The sequence below is a fragment of the Bubalus kerabau genome, chromosome 8, assembly GCF_029407905.1.
Source record: "Bubalus kerabau isolate K-KA32 ecotype Philippines breed swamp buffalo chromosome 8, PCC_UOA_SB_1v2, whole genome shotgun sequence".
Lineage (NCBI taxonomy): Eukaryota > Metazoa > Chordata > Mammalia > Artiodactyla > Bovidae > Bubalus > Bubalus kerabau.
The window spans coordinates 64666776-64684605 of record NC_073631.1 but is presented as its reverse complement, the minus strand read 5'-3'; the positions used below and the strand labels follow the sequence as shown (position 1 = coordinate 64684605).

Here is a 17830-nt window from a genome sequence, read left to right as displayed (position 1 = left end):
AAGATGTCTTCCCCACTCTTTTTGAATGCTCCATTACACAGAAATACTAAGGTTTACAACATGGATATTTGAATGTTTCTAGGTTTTTGTTATATACTTACAGCGTCCTTCTTTCATACTATTCATTTCTCTATATTCCCCCACCATATCCTGCAACATAGAGCTCCCTGGTGACCTTGATAAAAGCAATCTTGGTGGAACAGTAGGGTAAAAACTGGGATGTATTTAAGAGAAAAGGAGAGGAGTACAGTTACAAATAGTGAATATCCACAATTTATAAGGAGTTGTGCACTAAAGACAGAAAGGGAATAAAGTAATAGCTGGAAAGGAAGTGGAATCAAAAGAGGATCTTGTTTGTTTTACTGTTTTGTGTTTTTGTTTTTTTAAAGAAAGAGAAATAACATGTTTGTATGCCAATAGAAATAATCCATCCTCAGGAAAGTGATGATGCAGGAGAGAAAAACAGAAAATTTCCAGAACAATGTTCTTGAGTAACTCATAAGGGGTAAAATCTTGTGTGAAGGAGTTGAACTTAGAGAAGAATATGGCAGAGATAGGCGAAGAAGTGTTTAGAAACTTGTACACAATCCCACTACCACCACTCTTTGCCTCAGTTTTCTTATTTAAAAAATGAGGGCAATAATAGTACCTATTTCACAAGGTTGAATTTTCACAACAATAAAAATGCACACAAACCTCTAACAACAGAGCAGAACACTCAGAAAACGTTCAATGAGCATTTGATACTAACCTCTAACAACTGCTTCTCTGACATCATGCAGTTTCATGAGGATTAATGAGATTCTGTGACCGTATTGATAAGCTGTATGACCAGTAGCAGGCTACTTTTGTTCATTATGTGTAAGAACAGGATTAGGATACTGCTAAATAGGTTTGGTTAAAGTTGCAATAACTATCAATTTAATGAATAAAAAAGCAAGCCCTATTCCATGTTTGAAGAGCTTTCAAGAATCAGTTTAAAATGTCATTTATAAATAACAAAAAGAAAACTTTTAATTCATTTTACCTTCTCTACATAGAAAAATATTTGAAATTAGTTTTAAAAAAAAAGTCAAGAAGTCCATGTGCAAAGCATAAATTACCTTCAGATTTTTAGTGAAAGGATGTACTGAGTGGATGGGATGAAAGAAGTATTTATCAACTACTTCAAAATGTAAGAAAACTATGTATTAGCTGCTTTCTACATAGGTAATCTCCATTTTACTATTAAACTGTAGCAGTAATGGAATTAATCATGTACTTTTTCACAAGTATCATTTTTAAACAAGATGGGACATAAAAGTATGCTAGAATATTTGGACTACTGACATGTATATATATAAATTAAATACAGTGGCAATCCAACTTAGTTTACTCTCGTAACTATTTAGTAGATAGGTTTAAAAACAATTTTTTCACAGAAACAATACAGACCACTATCAGTCAGCAACCTCACAGACTCCAGAAGCCCATGCTTGAAAAACTTAGCCATATAAATTAAAGACATTTAATCTTTAATGTAGTCTTTAATCATTAAAGACTAAAATCTCATGAGAGTCAGCTATAAAGCAATCATTCAGTTATCTATAATGATAATTCTTATGTGAAAATTTAAAACTCCGAATTAAAGATTTTGAGAACTCCTAGTCCTAAAACTAAGAGTCCTAGTTTCAGAAATACGTACAAATACTCATCAAACTTTCAAACCTAACAGCACACAATCTATTTAACCCAAAACACAGCTGACTGAAATAGCACTACTAAAAGCCCAGAGACTGATAATCCCTTATTGCCAAGTCCTGTTTTTTTAAAGCCTATACCCACGGGCTTCCCTGGTGTCTCAGACGGTAAAAACATCTGCCTGCAATGCTGGAGACCCAGGTTTGATCCCTGGGTCGGGAAGATTCCCTGGAGAAGGAAATGGCAACCCACTCCAGTACTCTTGCCTGGAAAATTCCATGGATGGAGGAGCCTGGTAGGCTACAGTCCATGGGGCCACAGAGTCCGATACAACTGAGCAACTTCACTTTCTTTCTTTCATACCCACTGAACAGAAAAGCTGGGTAATGGCCAAGCAAGTCCCTCAGCAGGATGAGGAACAGCATGGCCAAAAGTGCCTAGCAAAAGGTTCTGACATTTGCAAGGAGAAAAGGCCATGGCTTTCACCATTTGCACCTCTGGAAGAGCAATCAAAGTTTACAAAATCCATTAAGAGGCATTTGTACCTTTCATTCATATCACTGGTCACTGTCCCTCCAGAGTCCTTTGCTAAATTTCCCATCCAATTCTAAAAGTTAAGAAAGCTTCTTCAGCTGAGATGCAAATTTGCTTCTCTATCAAAGGCCTCTCTCCCTCTCAGACCCAGATCCGTATACCCAACCATTTATTAGATATCTAACACCTTCAGATATCTTTTTTAGTTTGTTGTTGTTGTTGTTTGTTTTTTTGCCTTTGGCCACACCAGGCAGCACATGGGATCTTAGTTCTAGGACCAGGGATCAAACTCATGCCCCCTGCAGTAGATATGCAGAATCTTAACCACTGGACCACAAGTGAAGTCCCCACCTTCAGGTATCTTAGTAAGCAACCCAAAGTCAAAACATCTACAACAGTTCTCAGTTCCCAAATCTCCAGATCTTTCCCCTTACTTGTTCCCTATTTCTTAAACAACTTGCCACCAGCTGTTTAAGCCAAAACTCTGGGCATTATCCTCAATTTTTCTCTCACCTTGTCTAACATATCTAACCATCAGCAAATCTCACGGACTCTATCTCCAGAAGCTCCTCTCAGTCCATTTCTTTCCATTTCCATTGTTATTATTCTAATCTAAACCGTTACCTCTTGCCTGAACTTCTGTAATATTAATAAATAGCATCTTTAATTGGTCTTCACACACTCTGGTCTACAGTCAGTAAACAGAGTGATCTTTTAAAAATGTGAATCACTCCTGTCTCTCTCTAGTAGATCCCTGCCAGTCTGGATTTAATTCTAATTCCTTACCATAACCAGATAGTCCCAGCAGATCTGCTTTCCGTCTCTTTCCCACATCCTCTGATTTTATTCTTTCCTCCTCTCTCATTAGCCAAATGGGCAATCACTTAGATCTCCAAATATGCTAAGCTCGTCACCAACTCAGACACCATACCTGTAGTATTCTCTCCCAGCTCTTGCAGACCTAACTCTTTATTAATCATCTTTTGGGTCTTAGCTTTAAAATGACCTTCTCAGAGAGGCCTTACCTGATTTACAAACTTAAAGAAGAGTGTTGTCTTTTACACACCCAGTTTGTTTTCTTCATAACACAAACCATAATCTGTAATTATGTGCACGAGTTTATTTCCCTAAGTGGGATATGACTGTCAAGAACAAAAGAGGGTCCATGTCTGTCTAGCTCATCCTTCTGCTCCCATAGCCTAGCCATGTGTCCAGCAGAGGAGATGCTAAATGCCACTCTATTAAATGAAGTGTTATGAGTCCAAAAGCGTTTACATAGATTTGGAAGACATAACTTATTTGAAATTCATTGTATCAGTTATTTTACATGAAATCATTAAGAATGAAAATGAAGTGTTTAGTTAGTATTCAGTCTATGAATCACAATACTAGCTTAAAATACTTGCTGGTGCTAAATTCATCTGGTTCATTTCTGCAAATGGTACTGATATTAGTATATTATTATCAAGGAACAATCGTGTGTTGGTATCTTAGTATTAACTTTTCTCTAAATAAATAGTCTATTTCAAATAAACTTTTATCTTTCCACAGCAAGGGACCATCAATTTTCAAAAAAGCAGAACATAACAAAATTACATTGTACCCCGCCCAAAAAATACATGAAGCAAAAACAAGTATGGATGAAAATGTGAAGAAAGTAGAACCCTTTTACATTACTAGTGGGAATATAAAATGGCATAGCCTCTTAAAAAGCTTGGCAGTTCCTCAGAAAGCTACCATATGACTCAATACACATCCAATCCATCCCTAGGTATATACCAAAGAGAAGAGAAAACACATATCCACACAAAAGCCTGTAAGAGAATATGCACAGCAGAAAAAAGCAGAAACAACTCAAATGCCTACCAACTGATGAATGGACAAACAAAATGTGACATCTATTAATACACACTGCTGCTGCTGCTGCTGCTGCTAAGTCGCTCAGTCATGTCCAACTCTGTGCGGCCCCAGAGACGGCAGCCCACCAGGCTCCGCCGTCCCTGGGATTCTCCAGGCAAGAATACTGGAGTGGGTTGCCATTTCCTTCTCCAATGCATGAAAGTGAAAAGTGAAAGGGAAGTCGCTCAGTCGTGTCCGACTCTTAGCGACCCCATGGACTGCAGCCCACCAGACTTCTCCATCCATGGGATTTTCCAGGCAAGAGTACTGGAGTAGGGTGCCATTGCCTTCTCTGATTAATACATACAATGAAATATTATTTGGTCATAAAAAGTAAGGAAGAGCTCATACATGTTATAACATGAATGAATCATGTAAACATGCTAAATGTAAGACTAAGACATAAAAGATCATATGTATTACAGTTCCATTTATGTGAAATTTTCAGAATAGGTGAATACATAGAGACAAAAAGTAGATTAGTGGTTACCGAGGACTGAGGAAGCAGACAACAAGGAGTGATGGCTAGGAGTATGGGGTGATGAAAATGTTCTGGACATCAGAACATCAGACAGTGGTGATGACTGTACAACTTTGAGAAGTATTAAAACCACTGACTTGTACGTGTTAAAGGGTAAATTTTATAGTATATGAATTATATCTCAATTTTTAAAACTGTTGGTTTAAATGGAATATTCAAATGCCTTCAGATAATCAGAAGGAAAAGGAAAAAGAATTCTTTAATTTTACTGTGGTTGAAAATAGATTAAAAGTTTTCAGATGCATAAATTAAATAAGACTTGACATTTTCTCCACTAAAAAAAATACTGAAAAAATTCAGTTTAAATATCAGTAATTTAATTTAAATATCTGGAAAATCAATGCTTAGACACGGTAACAAACCACACAACCATCAAGTGAATTTTCAATTGGTTTGGATTATAAGCTACACTATTAGGAAAAGAATGGATTTTGAGATCTCAATTCAAACTCAGTTTAACTTGTAAAAGTGACACAATTTTATTTATCCAGACCTACTAATAACAGTATTTTTTACTTTGATTAAAAATTCATTTCTGTATTAGTTAGGGTAAGTAACACTAACTGCTGTAACAAACCTCAAGATCTCAGTAGTTTAGCACAATAGAAGTTTCATTTTTCTCTCAATTAAAACAACATTACATGGTGTCCTTTAAATATAAGAATTCAGAAGACTCAGGATTGGTAAATTTAAAACAAAGTACTAATGAAATTGTCAATTAAAAATTTCTTCTGTTAAGATATTGTCTACACAGAGTAACATATAAATACACTTGACTATTTCTGTTAACAGCACCACCATTCTTCCTTCTGTTCACACCCTACATCCAATAGTCAGCAAATCCTATCAGGTATAGTATTAATAGTGCTTCCCAGGCGGCTCTAGTGCTAAAGAACCCACCTGCCAATGCAGGTTAGACATAAGAGACACAGGTTCTATCCTTGGGTCGGGTAGATCCCCTGGAGGAGGGCACAGCAACCCACTCCAGTATTCTTGCCTGGAGAATTCCATGGAGAGAGGAGCCTGGCAGGCTGAAGTCCTTAGGGTCTACACAGAGTTGGACACGACTGAAGTGACTTAGTACAACATACTATTAATACTCTCACCATCTCCACTGCTCCACCCTAGATGAAGCCTGGTGATATATGGCAGAGCAGAGGCAGCTAAATTACCAAGCTGGAAACATCCTGTTGGCACTCTGAGTAGCCCAGAGACAGAACTATACCACTCCAAATAAACAGCTGCTTAATCAGCTGGCCCCAAAACTTAGCTACCTACTTAACAGAGATTGCTAAAAACCAAGGTGAGGAAAGTTCATCTGCTAGTATAATATACAAAAATAAATCCTAAACTGGGAAAAGATGTTTTCTTTCTAAAAGGTTTACATATATTTTATCTGAAGTGTCTGACTTTTTAGAGTTTAACTAGATAGCAAAATGAAATTCTACGTATCCTTAATGCATTTAAAATATTCATAAGAGTCTAACATGCGTTTACTAAGAGAACAACACTTTTTTATTTCTGGCAAGTCATGTTGCTTGCTTGCTCATCGGCCATTAGGTCATGTCTGACTCTTTGCAACCCTATGGCCTGTAGCCCGCCAGGCTTCTCTGTCCATCAGATTTTCCAGACAAGAATAATGGAGTGCGTTGCCATTTCCTTCTCCAGGGGATCTTCCCAACCCAGGGATCAAACCTGTGTCTCCTGCATTCGCAGGCAGATTCTTTACCACTGAGCCACTTGGGAAGCCCAGAAAGTCATGTAGTTGGTATCAAAAGATTAGATTTTTTATGTGAAGGACTCAATGAGTCTTTCATGATTATATATGGCTTAAAAAAATCATGTCCTTAGTATATCCAACTTCAACATAATCAAACAGCTCAGTAAATGCAACAGTCAACTTATGTGTTGGTTCAAAGAACTACAGTCCAATTTCTTTGAAAACAGTTAACTATTAACATTTCCGTACTTACATATAATTCAGCTGCAAATGTCAAACAGCCTTAAAGAGCTAGTTCCCAGGAAGTGCACAAAATATCATTTTCTATGGGAAATGAATTCTGTGAATTTGTACTGAAATGTATCTCCCTCTTATTTCCACTAGATCCACCCAATCTAACGCTTCAGGAAATTTAGAGAGACTGTAAATGGAAGCACAGCTTAACCAAACTGCCTCTACCTCTTATCCTCTTACAACAACAGTAAACAAAAAAAGCTCACAGAGCTTAAACAATAATTTCCTCTAGAACTCCAAAGGGACATTCTGTGTTTAGCTGTTTCTACTCACAGGCCAAATTAGGTATACATACAACAGAGATGCCAGAATGTACGACTGTCGTGGTTCACACAAACATGCAGGAATGTGAAGACAGGCAAAGCCATGTACTGTGACGCCTTAAGATATTATGTTCCCATGCCTTCTTTATAATTTATCAAAATAACAAAAATAACCCCAGTCTAAACTGATACATTAGAACAGTATTAAAACTATGTTACCCATTCACCTGTAGTCTTTAGATGATAAACCATCTGAACACACACGTCTTTTTACAGTTTACTTACTTCTTTTTAATTTGCAAGTATATAACTGATAGAGCCAAGCCCTAAATGCCTTTCTTCATGTTATTATATATAACCACATATGTTTAAGATCTGAGGCTTGCAAGTCAGACCAGACCAACCTAAATACAAATTCTGATTCTACTTAAAGTTCTATGACCTTGGGCAAAAAAAAATAACCAAGTCTCAGCTTCCTCATCTATAACAGAGAGCTGATAATAAAACTTACAGCATAACCTATGAGGAATAAATGTGATAAATATATAAAATGCTTAGTAGAATGACTGGTATACACAACAACCACTTAGTAAATGTCAATTTAAAATCAGAGCACCAAATATGACAGTTAAGTAAAAGCATTCAAGACCTGCAAATCTGTATTTATTATGTATGGGAATTCCATGGCAGTCCAGTGGTTAGGACTCCATGCTGTCACTGCTGAGGGCCAGTTTCAATTCCTGATCAAAGACCTAAAATCCCACAACCAACACACCACTGCAACCCACCCCACCTCCAAACACACACACACCAAAAAATTATTATGTAAAGGAAAGGAATGAAGTTCTAGAAAAATTCTATTTTTAAAAGCACTGATGCATGATTAAACAAAACATCACCTTCACAGTACTGTTATTTTCCAAGAAGGACATTAGAAAAAGGCTTTAATAAAACAAACTTTAGTCACCATTCATTCAAAACTTTTAACTTTCCATCAACCTTTGATAAAAATCTTATAAAACAAAAATTATGGTGGATTATAGCCCCTTTAAATCAATAGTTTTGAGGTGATTAAGCAAGCAGATTTTAAAAATGACCTGTCTAGTTATGATAAGTGAAATAAGTCAGAAAGAGAAAGATAAATACTATATGATATCACTTATATGTGTAATCTAAAAAATATAGCAAACTAGTGAATATAACAAAAAAGAAACATACTCACAGAACAAACTAGTGGTTACTAGTGAAGAGAGGGAAGGGGGAAGGTAATAAAAGGGTAGGGGACTAAGAGATACAAACTATAATGTATAAAATTTAAGTTATAAGGATATATTGTACAACACAGGAAATATAGCCAATATTTTACAAGTTTTTTTTTTTTTAATAAAAAGTGACCTTTCTAAGTAAGGTAATAGGGAATTACAAAAATAAGAGAGATATAAACCTCAAATTTACATTATAAAAGCTACTTCCACTGACAATGAAAGTAAGACTTCTATCTGAACTGTAGGCAATTATGCAATGTTACATTCTCAGAATAGAATCTATACAACTAGTTCTATTCCTATTTCTTTAATTCTAAAAGAATCAGAGCAAAGGCACAATTTAAAAAGGCAGCAAGAGAGGGGAAATCTATCCAGAACTGAGGGACATGTTCAACAGGCACTCTGAGTTCAAGACTGAAAAATGGGAAACAAAAGGATACACGTCCCTTCAAAATTGATTCAGGGTAAGTCATGTTCATCTTAGTTTGTGTATAAGAGCAAACAGTAAGAAACAAGATAATGAAAAAGGTGCCTAACTGGATTTAGAGATTCTTACTTTTTATTTCCCATTTTTAAAGTTTTGTCTAGGACAGTCCATTCTACTGAATAACTTTAAGTTCAACCATTTTGATATTTACATACCTGGTCTAAACTAGATCAAAGTCTGAAACTGTTCAAGTAAAAGTAGTCCTCTTGATAGGTTATCTTCACCCACTAGTAGCAATTACCTAAATTTCAGAATAATTATCTCACACTACAGGCCAAGTTTAAGAACTGAAAACCTAAAATCATTAAGTGATGACAAATGTCATATTAGAATATGATTCACAATTATACACACTATCAACATGAACTGCTGCACTAACCAGGTCTTAAACCATGTTCTAAACCAAGTATCAATACCAAAGTTAGATAAATCTCCACCAGAGCTCAATTTCAGATCTGAGGTTTTTTTGTAATGACTGTTTAAATTTCTGCATAATCTTTTAACACAGTACTATACTACCAGGTACTAGATGATATAAAGCATTCAAAATCATCAGGGCAACAACAGCTCTGAAAGAACAGTTAAAAAAAGAAACGATCATCTTACCTCCGTAAAACTGTTCTCAATTCTTTAAGAAAAATGTTTCTGTGAATCTTTTCTAAAACAGCTTCACATTCCCTTATCTCAGCTCGAGTGGACCGTTCCCTTCCTGTGTTCCTACAGCACTCAGTACCTCCCTCTTGTATGACACTGCTGCTGCTGCTGCTGCTAAGCCGCTTCACTCGTGTCCGACTCTGTGCGACCCCATAGACGGCAGCCCACCAGGCCCTGCCGTCCCTGGGATTCTCTAGGCAAGAACACTGGAGTGGGTTGCCATTTCCTCCTCCAATGCATGAAAGTGAAAAGGGAAAGTGAAGTCGCTCAGTCGTGTCCGACTCTTAGCGACCCCATGGACTGCAGCCTACCAGGCTCCTCCGTCCATGGGATTTTCCAGGCAAGAGTACTGGAGCGGGGTGCCAGTGCCTTCAACACTAGCCGCATGATATTCTATGTCTGTATCCCCCACTAGACCTGAGCTACTTAAGAGCAAAGGACTCGTATCGCCTTTTTGCTTAGTATATACATAGACCTTCATATGCCAGATCAATAAATCCTGATTAAATAAATAAATGAAGCCCAAGAACATGTGCTTTGGAAGGAGGAGTATATTTGTTGTGGGTTGGGTTTATTGAGGGAAGGAGAGGTTGAATTAAATGAAGTCAGTATCTGACCACAAAACTAAAATCTTAAGATTTTACACACTGTTGCAAAGTTTAGCCAGAATTCCATTAATAGCATGTAGAGATCCTAAAAGAACAACTTCAAATCTCCATTCTTCTTCCAACAGCTCTCATTTATTTTCCTAGAAGCCACTGCTCACAGGGACCAAGGCTCTCTACCTTACCTGACCCACCAGACCCAATAAGAGCAGTAATGACGAGAACTACAAACTTTTCTACTTCTTGCTATGAAACAGTTGCTTCTACCAGGCACTAAACTCTTCTCTGCTTCAAAGTCCACCCACCTCCACCAGGCAGAGATGCAAAGAATCAGGCATGAGAAATGATCTGTTAAACACCAACTAGCACCTGAGACACTTTAAAACAGAATCAATGTTAAGTAGTCATTGTGGGTGGTCATAAGAACCTAACCTTCCTTTATATTATATCATTAATATAATATTGTTTATATTGTTAAATTTCTCTGTTCTAAATAACAACTTTACAAGTAAACTTTAAGAACTCCAATTCCTATGTTGAGGACTAACTATGGCTTTGGAGTATCATTAAACAGTTGGTCTGTTCAACAACTGTGATACTTCAAATCAGTTCTAGGTGATAAAAAAGTTAGAATGTTAAGTATGTCAAATCTAATAACCTTACAAAGGTTTCAGTGAAGTTCTATGAAAATAAACACATGTATACCATCCCCACTCTCATTAACCTAGAAATAAACTTCAGATATTTTCACTTGGAGAAAACCTGCTGGAGGAAAATAAAAGGTTTGCCACAAGGCTAGGTAATTAATAGGCTGCATATTATTTGGTACAGCTTCCAAAACTGCCTCCAGCATGTCCTAGAAGCAAGCGGGTTAGGAGGGAGGGGTGTAGAGAAATTTGCAGCTTATCTATCCTCTAGCAGCTGACTGATCCAGATGGGCACTGACAGCCCTCCACTGGAGATTAGTGCTAAGAGGGCAGAACTCCTGGCAAAAACAGGCTTATCTCAGGTGCAGGTTAAGACAAATGTGTTTTACACTCCTCTCTTATATACTTCCTTAAAAAGAAAAAGTTTCAGAAAAGTGATAACTCTTGTTCTATCTGTACAAACCAAGTCCCTTTTGGTTTACTCACATAAAGATCCTCACATAAGTATATATTTGAGCATATATCTTAGGTAAGTACTTAAGATATATGCTCAATAATGGCTCTTTTATGAACAGTACTATGGACATCCGTGACTCAATTCCAACTACCCTAAAAAGCTAGTTTCTACTTCATCATATGCAATAGGAAATCTGTCGCAAAACAGAAATTTTTAAAAAGAAATTGTTACCCCTGTGTAAATCTTTGCTTTCAAGACAAGATGTGAATGAATTAGAGTTCCAACAATTTTGTTTCAAGTACTTAAATACATCAGGGTTTTTACTTTTCCTTCTAAGAATATTTGTATGAGAAAATATTGACAAACATAGCTAATGCCAACTAACAGTTGTTTTTCTACATCTCCTGTTTTTGCAATAACTGCCCTATTTCTATAGTTGTTCTAGAAACCTAAACGCCTAACTAAACTTAATACTGTAACACTGAAACAGTACTAATTCATTAATATCTTAATACAGATCAAGTGTCTTCCTTACTTGTGTGCATAAAACAAGTGTTAAGTAAAACCTGGAAAGCACAGTTGCCTTCCAACACATCCTTACTGCTGACTTAAATTTGCCAGATGCCAAAAATATTTGCCACCCTAAAAATCCAAGCCTCTTCATTAATTAAAAAAAAAAACGTTTAGTAATTGCTGAAAACTACTTATTCAGGAATGAAATTTTTACACAGTGGAGAACAAGAAAGCCTCACTTTCACACACTGTACATGACATACTTCTCTAAATTATTCCAAGACTTAATTATCAACTATGTTGGTAACTTTCAAATCTAACTTTGGGAACAGATGGAGGTGCACTGTTTTATTTATTATGTTTGCAATATCCAGATATGATTCAGAATGGAAAACACTGCCACACTGATTTACAAATGGCTATATGAATGGAATAAAATGATGTACCAAATGGGGGGCGGGGGGTGGAAGGACTGTTCTCTTCTAAATTAAGAAAATTTCTGTGTCCTCTACAAGAGAAAAATGAGAGAGGGAGGGGCAGGAGAAAGTCAAACTAAAAACTCTTTGCATCTTAAAACATATATACTAGTGTGGAAACTATAACTTTTATAGAGATCACATGCTTATTTCCAAGAAAAAACTCGCTCTTCAGCAGAAAGCAAATTTCTGGGCCAGGTGTTTAAAGTAAAAAGGAATTTTATTCTAATAAGTAATAAAAGCTTTAATATGGTTGTAGTGCTTATCTCTCTTTTTTTTTTAAAGGATGCATCTGTCCTTCTCACATTAGGTTGATGACTTTGAGTACAAGGAAAACAGTCCTATTGTATGCCTGCCAATTCTCACGTCCCTTGATATTTCTGTATACTCTTTACTAATTAACTGAACCTCATCAGGAAGACATTAATGATGGTTCAGACACTCAAGAGAGACATAACCTCGGGATGCAAAATACCTCACAGTCAAAAAGAGACCTATTTGACTCAAAAGGGGAAGGGATAAGCAGGGAGTAAGGGAGTACAGGACACGAAAAGCTGCTGGCCAGAGCAGTTGTGCCCAGCTTTTAGACACTTACTGGTTTGCTAGGGTACACGTTAGACAGATGCGTTTTTAGTTTCCCCACGGTCCAGTTCAAAAAGCAGCTAATAGTCTGGTCACTGTATTTCTGATTCGGTGCTTTAATGATGAGGGTCACAGGAATCTCCATCCCATTTTGGTCCATGGTGTCCCCAAAGTCTTACAGAGTCAAGAGGAGCAGCAGTTAAGCCCAAATGAGCCGAGATGGTTACTGCCGGCGCAGCTGGGATGGAGACGGAAGCGAGTGTGTTCTTAATATTCCTTGTCCAAGTCAGTCATCGGGCGATACAAAGGCCATTGCAGGTACCGAAGATGATGGGCAGCGGCGGCGGCGAGGTCTGGGGGCCCGGCCGTGGGTGCAGTTTTCCCCTCCAGGTCCGGGCTCTGCCGGGCTCCGCCGGGCTCCGGACTGCAGGAGGAGGCCCGGGTGAGAGAGAAAGCGGTGAGAAGGGAGGGGTGAGGGCGAGAGAGCCGAGCCACCGCCCCGCCCCCGCCGCGACCCCCAGCCTGAAACGCAACAAGGCCCCTACGCGATGGTCCCTCCACGCGGGTTAGAGAAGGGGACGGGCCGCTCAGGGCGGCCAGCCGTGACAGGCAAGGCTACCTGAGAGATGGCCGCGGGTCCCGCCACCGCTGCCCTCCGCGCCCAAGCACGGCCACCGATCGCACAGTCTGGCCGGGCGTCCTCCGCGGCGGCCGCACCCTTCCTGCTGATCGGCGGCGCCCAGGGTCCGGCCCCGGGTCTCGCGAGGCGGCGCGGTGGCAGCTGGAGAAGTTGGCCGAAGGGCGCGGTCGGCTCTCCGCCCGACCCCTAGGGCAGGGGAGCCGCGGCTCACTGCCGGGTGCGGCAGAGGAGGCGGCAGGTGGCAGGAGGGCGGGGACTAGAGTCGGGGCGCCGGCCGCGAGCGCGCTGGTTTTGTTGTTGTTGTGAAGAGGGTCCGGGTCCCTTTAAGCCGGAAAACGCAGGGCGGAAATGCGTCACGGGCGGCTCGCCCCAGCACGCGGCCTTCCAGGTCCTGTCGGCGCAGCCCGCCGCCCACCGTGACTGGCTCCCGAAACCTTGGGCCAAATTTTGGCTAGCCCGGAGGCCGCTTGGGTGCGGTGAGCCCGCCAGGGCAGACCATTCCCTCCGCCCCGCTTCCCCAGCAGCACTTGGGCCTTAGCACTAGCACATTCTGTTTTGACCACACCCCGAAGACTTGGGAAGTGTTGCTCCATCCTTAGAGTTGTCGAATGCTGAATCAAACTTCTGCCCAAAATTTCTTGTGTCGACTGTGTGCAAGGCACGGTACCTGGATCTTTAGTGGAGGAGAGACTATGGGTACGTTGCTTATGGGGAAGGCTTTCAGTTAAACCTGAAGGCTACCTGTAATTTCCTTGTGATCCAGGTTAACTTTTCTGAGCCTCAGTTTGTTTCTCCAAATGGGGAGGATGATGCCTACCTGACTGCGTGCTGTTGAGTAAATGAGCTATGTAAACCATTTGGTAGAGTTTTGGCGTATGGCAGTCTGTCAACTAAATATTAATTTCCATGTCCTTCCTCTTCATCTTCTCAGAAGTTGACAAGTATATGTTTACTGAGCAGGTATTGTGTGTTCAGTGAGAGATGAAGACAGATGGCAGTGTTAGTTTTCTGTTTTATGGCTGAGACGTTGGGACCGCGAAGGTTCAGGCTACTGCCCCGAGCTGACTTACTCTCTATTCTCTGCACAGGTTTAGGAGTCAGTGCAGTAAGTTAAGTTTGTTAGATGCTTATTTGCTCAGCTCCAGGCGTCCACTTAGAGGTGAATACAAGCAGATAATGCAGGAAGCTTTGGAGACCTGGTTCTAATCCTCTCAGCTTCGTAAGACTTTCAGGAAAGTTAGACCAAGAGGAGATTCTTCCTCTCAACGGCTGATGCAGCAGGATCCCTTACATCCTCTCCTCCACCTCCTTCTTTGTGACAGGACACCTGCCATATCTTAGCTATAAACTTGCAATGTGCTTCTGAAATAAGAGTGAAGTTTCTTTTATTTCTTGTCGTGGAATGAGAACAACTTGCTAGGACTTGTATTTTCTGTAGCAGGGCTTTTTCTGCCTGGTATCTAGTCATTTTAATAGAACCTTAACTTAATTCTAGCTTCAAATACTTTTTCAGACTCCCTTTCATCTAGCAGCAGCCTTTTGACACAATTATAGCCCATAAGAAGAAAGGTGAAGTTGCTACTGGGGCTTCTAGGAGAGTCTTTAGGTGAACGTGTTCTGTAGACTAGAGCTCATCCTTGCCCTACCCCTGTCTTTCTTCCTGGAGGAATATGATGCCAGTGGTGGGGCAGCCACAGCTCAGTCATGAAGCAACAGATAGAACAAAGGCCTATAAATACAAAGATGGCGGACCAGAACAGTTGAAAGAGACTGGATCCTTTATGGCATAATTAGCCACCATTTAAGTCCCAAGTGACTGCTGTAAGACTTCTTTGATGTCCAATTCCTTTTTAAGCCAGGAAGTCTTCCCAACCTGCAACTGCTTCGACACTGCTATCCAACCCTGCAGCTCATATCGCTAATGCTCATGTCTCAGACTTCCAGGAATCTTTTAAAGTAATGTGATCATCTCACTTGGCACACTGAGGTGTACATTATTAGTGAAATATACCTTAATTATTAAGACAGATTGTACATTTTACTGTGATAGACACTAAAGTAGGATTCATCAAAGATTCACTAACATGGACAAAACCATTTTAAAATGTAATGAACATTCAAAAGATTGAAATATGACTGTAAAGATGATAACAGTATCTGACAGAAATGATTTTTTTATTATTTTGCTTTCAGTTCAGTACAGTAGCTCAGTTGTGTCCAACTCTTTGCGACCCCATGAATCACAGCACGCCAGGCCTCCCTGTCCACCACCAACTCCCGGAGATCACCCAGACTCGCATCCATCGAGTCAGTGATGCCATCCAGCCATCTCATCCTCTGTCGTCCCCTTCTCCTCCTGCCCCCAATCCCTCCCAGCATCAGAGTCTTTTCCAATGAGTCAACTCTTCGCATGAGGTGGCCAAAGTACTGGAGTTTCAGCTTTAGTGTCATTCCTTCCAAAGAAATCCCATTCAGTCCTTCAGAATGGACTGATTGGATCTCCTTGCAGTCCAAGGGACTCTCAAGAGTCTTCTCCAACACCGCAGTTCAAAAGCATCAATTCTTCGGCACTCAGCCTTCTTCACAGTCCAACTCTCACATCCATACATGACCACAGGAAAAACCATAGCCTTGACTAGACGGACCTTTGCTGGCAAAGTGATGTCTCTGCTTTTGAATATGCTATCTAGGTTGGACATAACTTTCCTTCCAAGGAGTAAGCGTCTTTTAATTTTATGGCTGCAATCACCATCTGCAGTCATTTTGGAGCCCCGAAAAATAAAGTCTGACACTGTTTCCACTGTTTCCCCATCTATTTCCCATGAAGTGATGGGACCGGATGCCATGATCTTCGTTTTCTGAATGTTGAGCTTTAAGCCAACTTTTTCACTCTCCACTTTCACTTTCATCAAGAGGTTTTTAGTTCCTCTTCACTTTCTGCCACAAGGGTGGTGTCATCTGCATATCTGAGGTTATTGATATTTCTCCCAGCAATCTTGATTCCAGCTTGTGTTTCTTCCAGCCCAGCGTTTCTCATGATGTACTCTGCATAGAAGTTAAATAAGCAGGGTGACAATATACAGCCTTGACGTACTCCTTTTCCTATTTGGAACCAGTCTGTTGTTCCATGTCCAGTTCTAACTGTTGCTTCCTGACCTGCATACAGATTTCTCAAGAGGCAGGTATTCCCATCTCTTTCAGAATTTTCCAGTTTATTGTGATGCACACAGTCAAAGGCTTTGGCATAGTCAATAAAGCAGAAATAGATGTTTTTCTGGAACTCTCTTGCTTTTTCCATGATCCAGCGGATGTTGGCAATTTGATCTCTGGTTCCTCTGCCTTTTCTAAAACCAGCTTGAACATCAGGAAGTTCACGGTTCAAATATTGCTGAAGCCTGGCCTGGAGAATTTTGAGCATTACTTTACTAGCGTGTGAGATGAGTGCAATTGTGTGGTAGTTTGAGCATTCTTTGGCACTGCCTTTCTTTGGGATTGGAATGAAAACTGACCTTTTCCAGTCCCGTGGCCACTGCTGAGTTTTCCAAATTTGCTAGCATATTGAGTGCAGCACTTTCACAGCATCATCATTCAGGATTTGAAATAGCTCAACTGGAATTCCATCACCTCCACTAGCTTTGTTTGTAGTGATGCTTTCTAAGGCCCACTTGACTTCACATTCCAGGATGTCTGGCTCTAGGTGAGTGATCACACCATCGCGATTATCTGGGTCGTGAAGATCTTTTTTGTACAGTTCTGTGTATTCTTGCCGTCTTTTCTTAATATCTTCTGCTTCTGTTAGGTCCATACCATTTCTGTCCTTTATCGAGCCCATCTTTGCATGAAATGTACAGCCACCTAAATTAAATACCTGAAAATGCTTTTGGTGTTGTTGAACTTGGCCACAATAAAAGCAGTATGTAAATATGATCCCATTTTTGTTAATTATGTGTATATGTGTATAGAACAATGTATGAAAGGTTCAGTTCAGTCCCTCAGTCGTGTCCAGCTCTTTGCGACCCCATGGACTGGACTGCAGCACACCAGGCTTCCCTGTCCATCACCAACTCCCAGAGCTTGCTCAAACTCACGTCCACAGCTTTGGTGATGCCATCCAACCATCTCGTCCTCTGTCATCCCCTTTTCCTGCCTTCAGTCTTGCCCAGCATCGGGGTCTTTACCATGAGTTAGTTCTTCACATCAGGTGGCCAAAGTATTGGAGCTTCAGCTTCAGCATCAGTCCTTCCAATGAATATTCAGGACAGATTTCCCTTAGGATTGACTGGTTGGATCTCCTTGCAGTCCAAGGGACTCTCAAGAGTCTTCTCCAACACCACAGTTCAAAAGCATCAATTCTTTGACATTCAGCTTTCTTTATGGTCCAGTTCTCACATCCATACATGACTACTGGAAAAACCATAGCTTTGACTATATGGACTGTTGCTGGCAAAGTAATACCTCTGCTTTTTAATATGCTATGTTTCTCATAGCTTTTCTTCCAAGGAGCAAGCATCTTTTAGTTTCATGGCTGCAGTCACCATCTGCAGTGATTTTGGAGCCCAAGAAAATAAAGTCT

At 40.0% G+C, this 17830-nt stretch overlaps 1 protein-coding gene across 3 annotated transcripts in view; it reads right to left on the bottom strand.

The window, feature by feature from the left end:
* Positions 1-13577, bottom strand: part of HERPUD2 (HERPUD family member 2) — a 36391-nt gene extending 22814 nt beyond the window's left edge. For 2 of the 3 annotated variants that reach the window (XM_055590419.1, XM_055590420.1), the window contains exons 1-2: positions 13237-13577; positions 12631-13041 (exon numbers count right to left, since the gene is read on the bottom strand). In XM_055590419.1, the coding sequence (XP_055446394.1) occupies positions 12631-12777 (147 nt within the window). In that variant the 5' untranslated portion in view covers positions 12778-13041; positions 13237-13577. The remainder of the gene's footprint in view (positions 1-12630; positions 13042-13236) is intronic. The other variant, XM_055590421.1, reaches the window with a different exon arrangement.
* Between the last annotated feature and the right edge of the window lie 4253 nt (positions 13578-17830).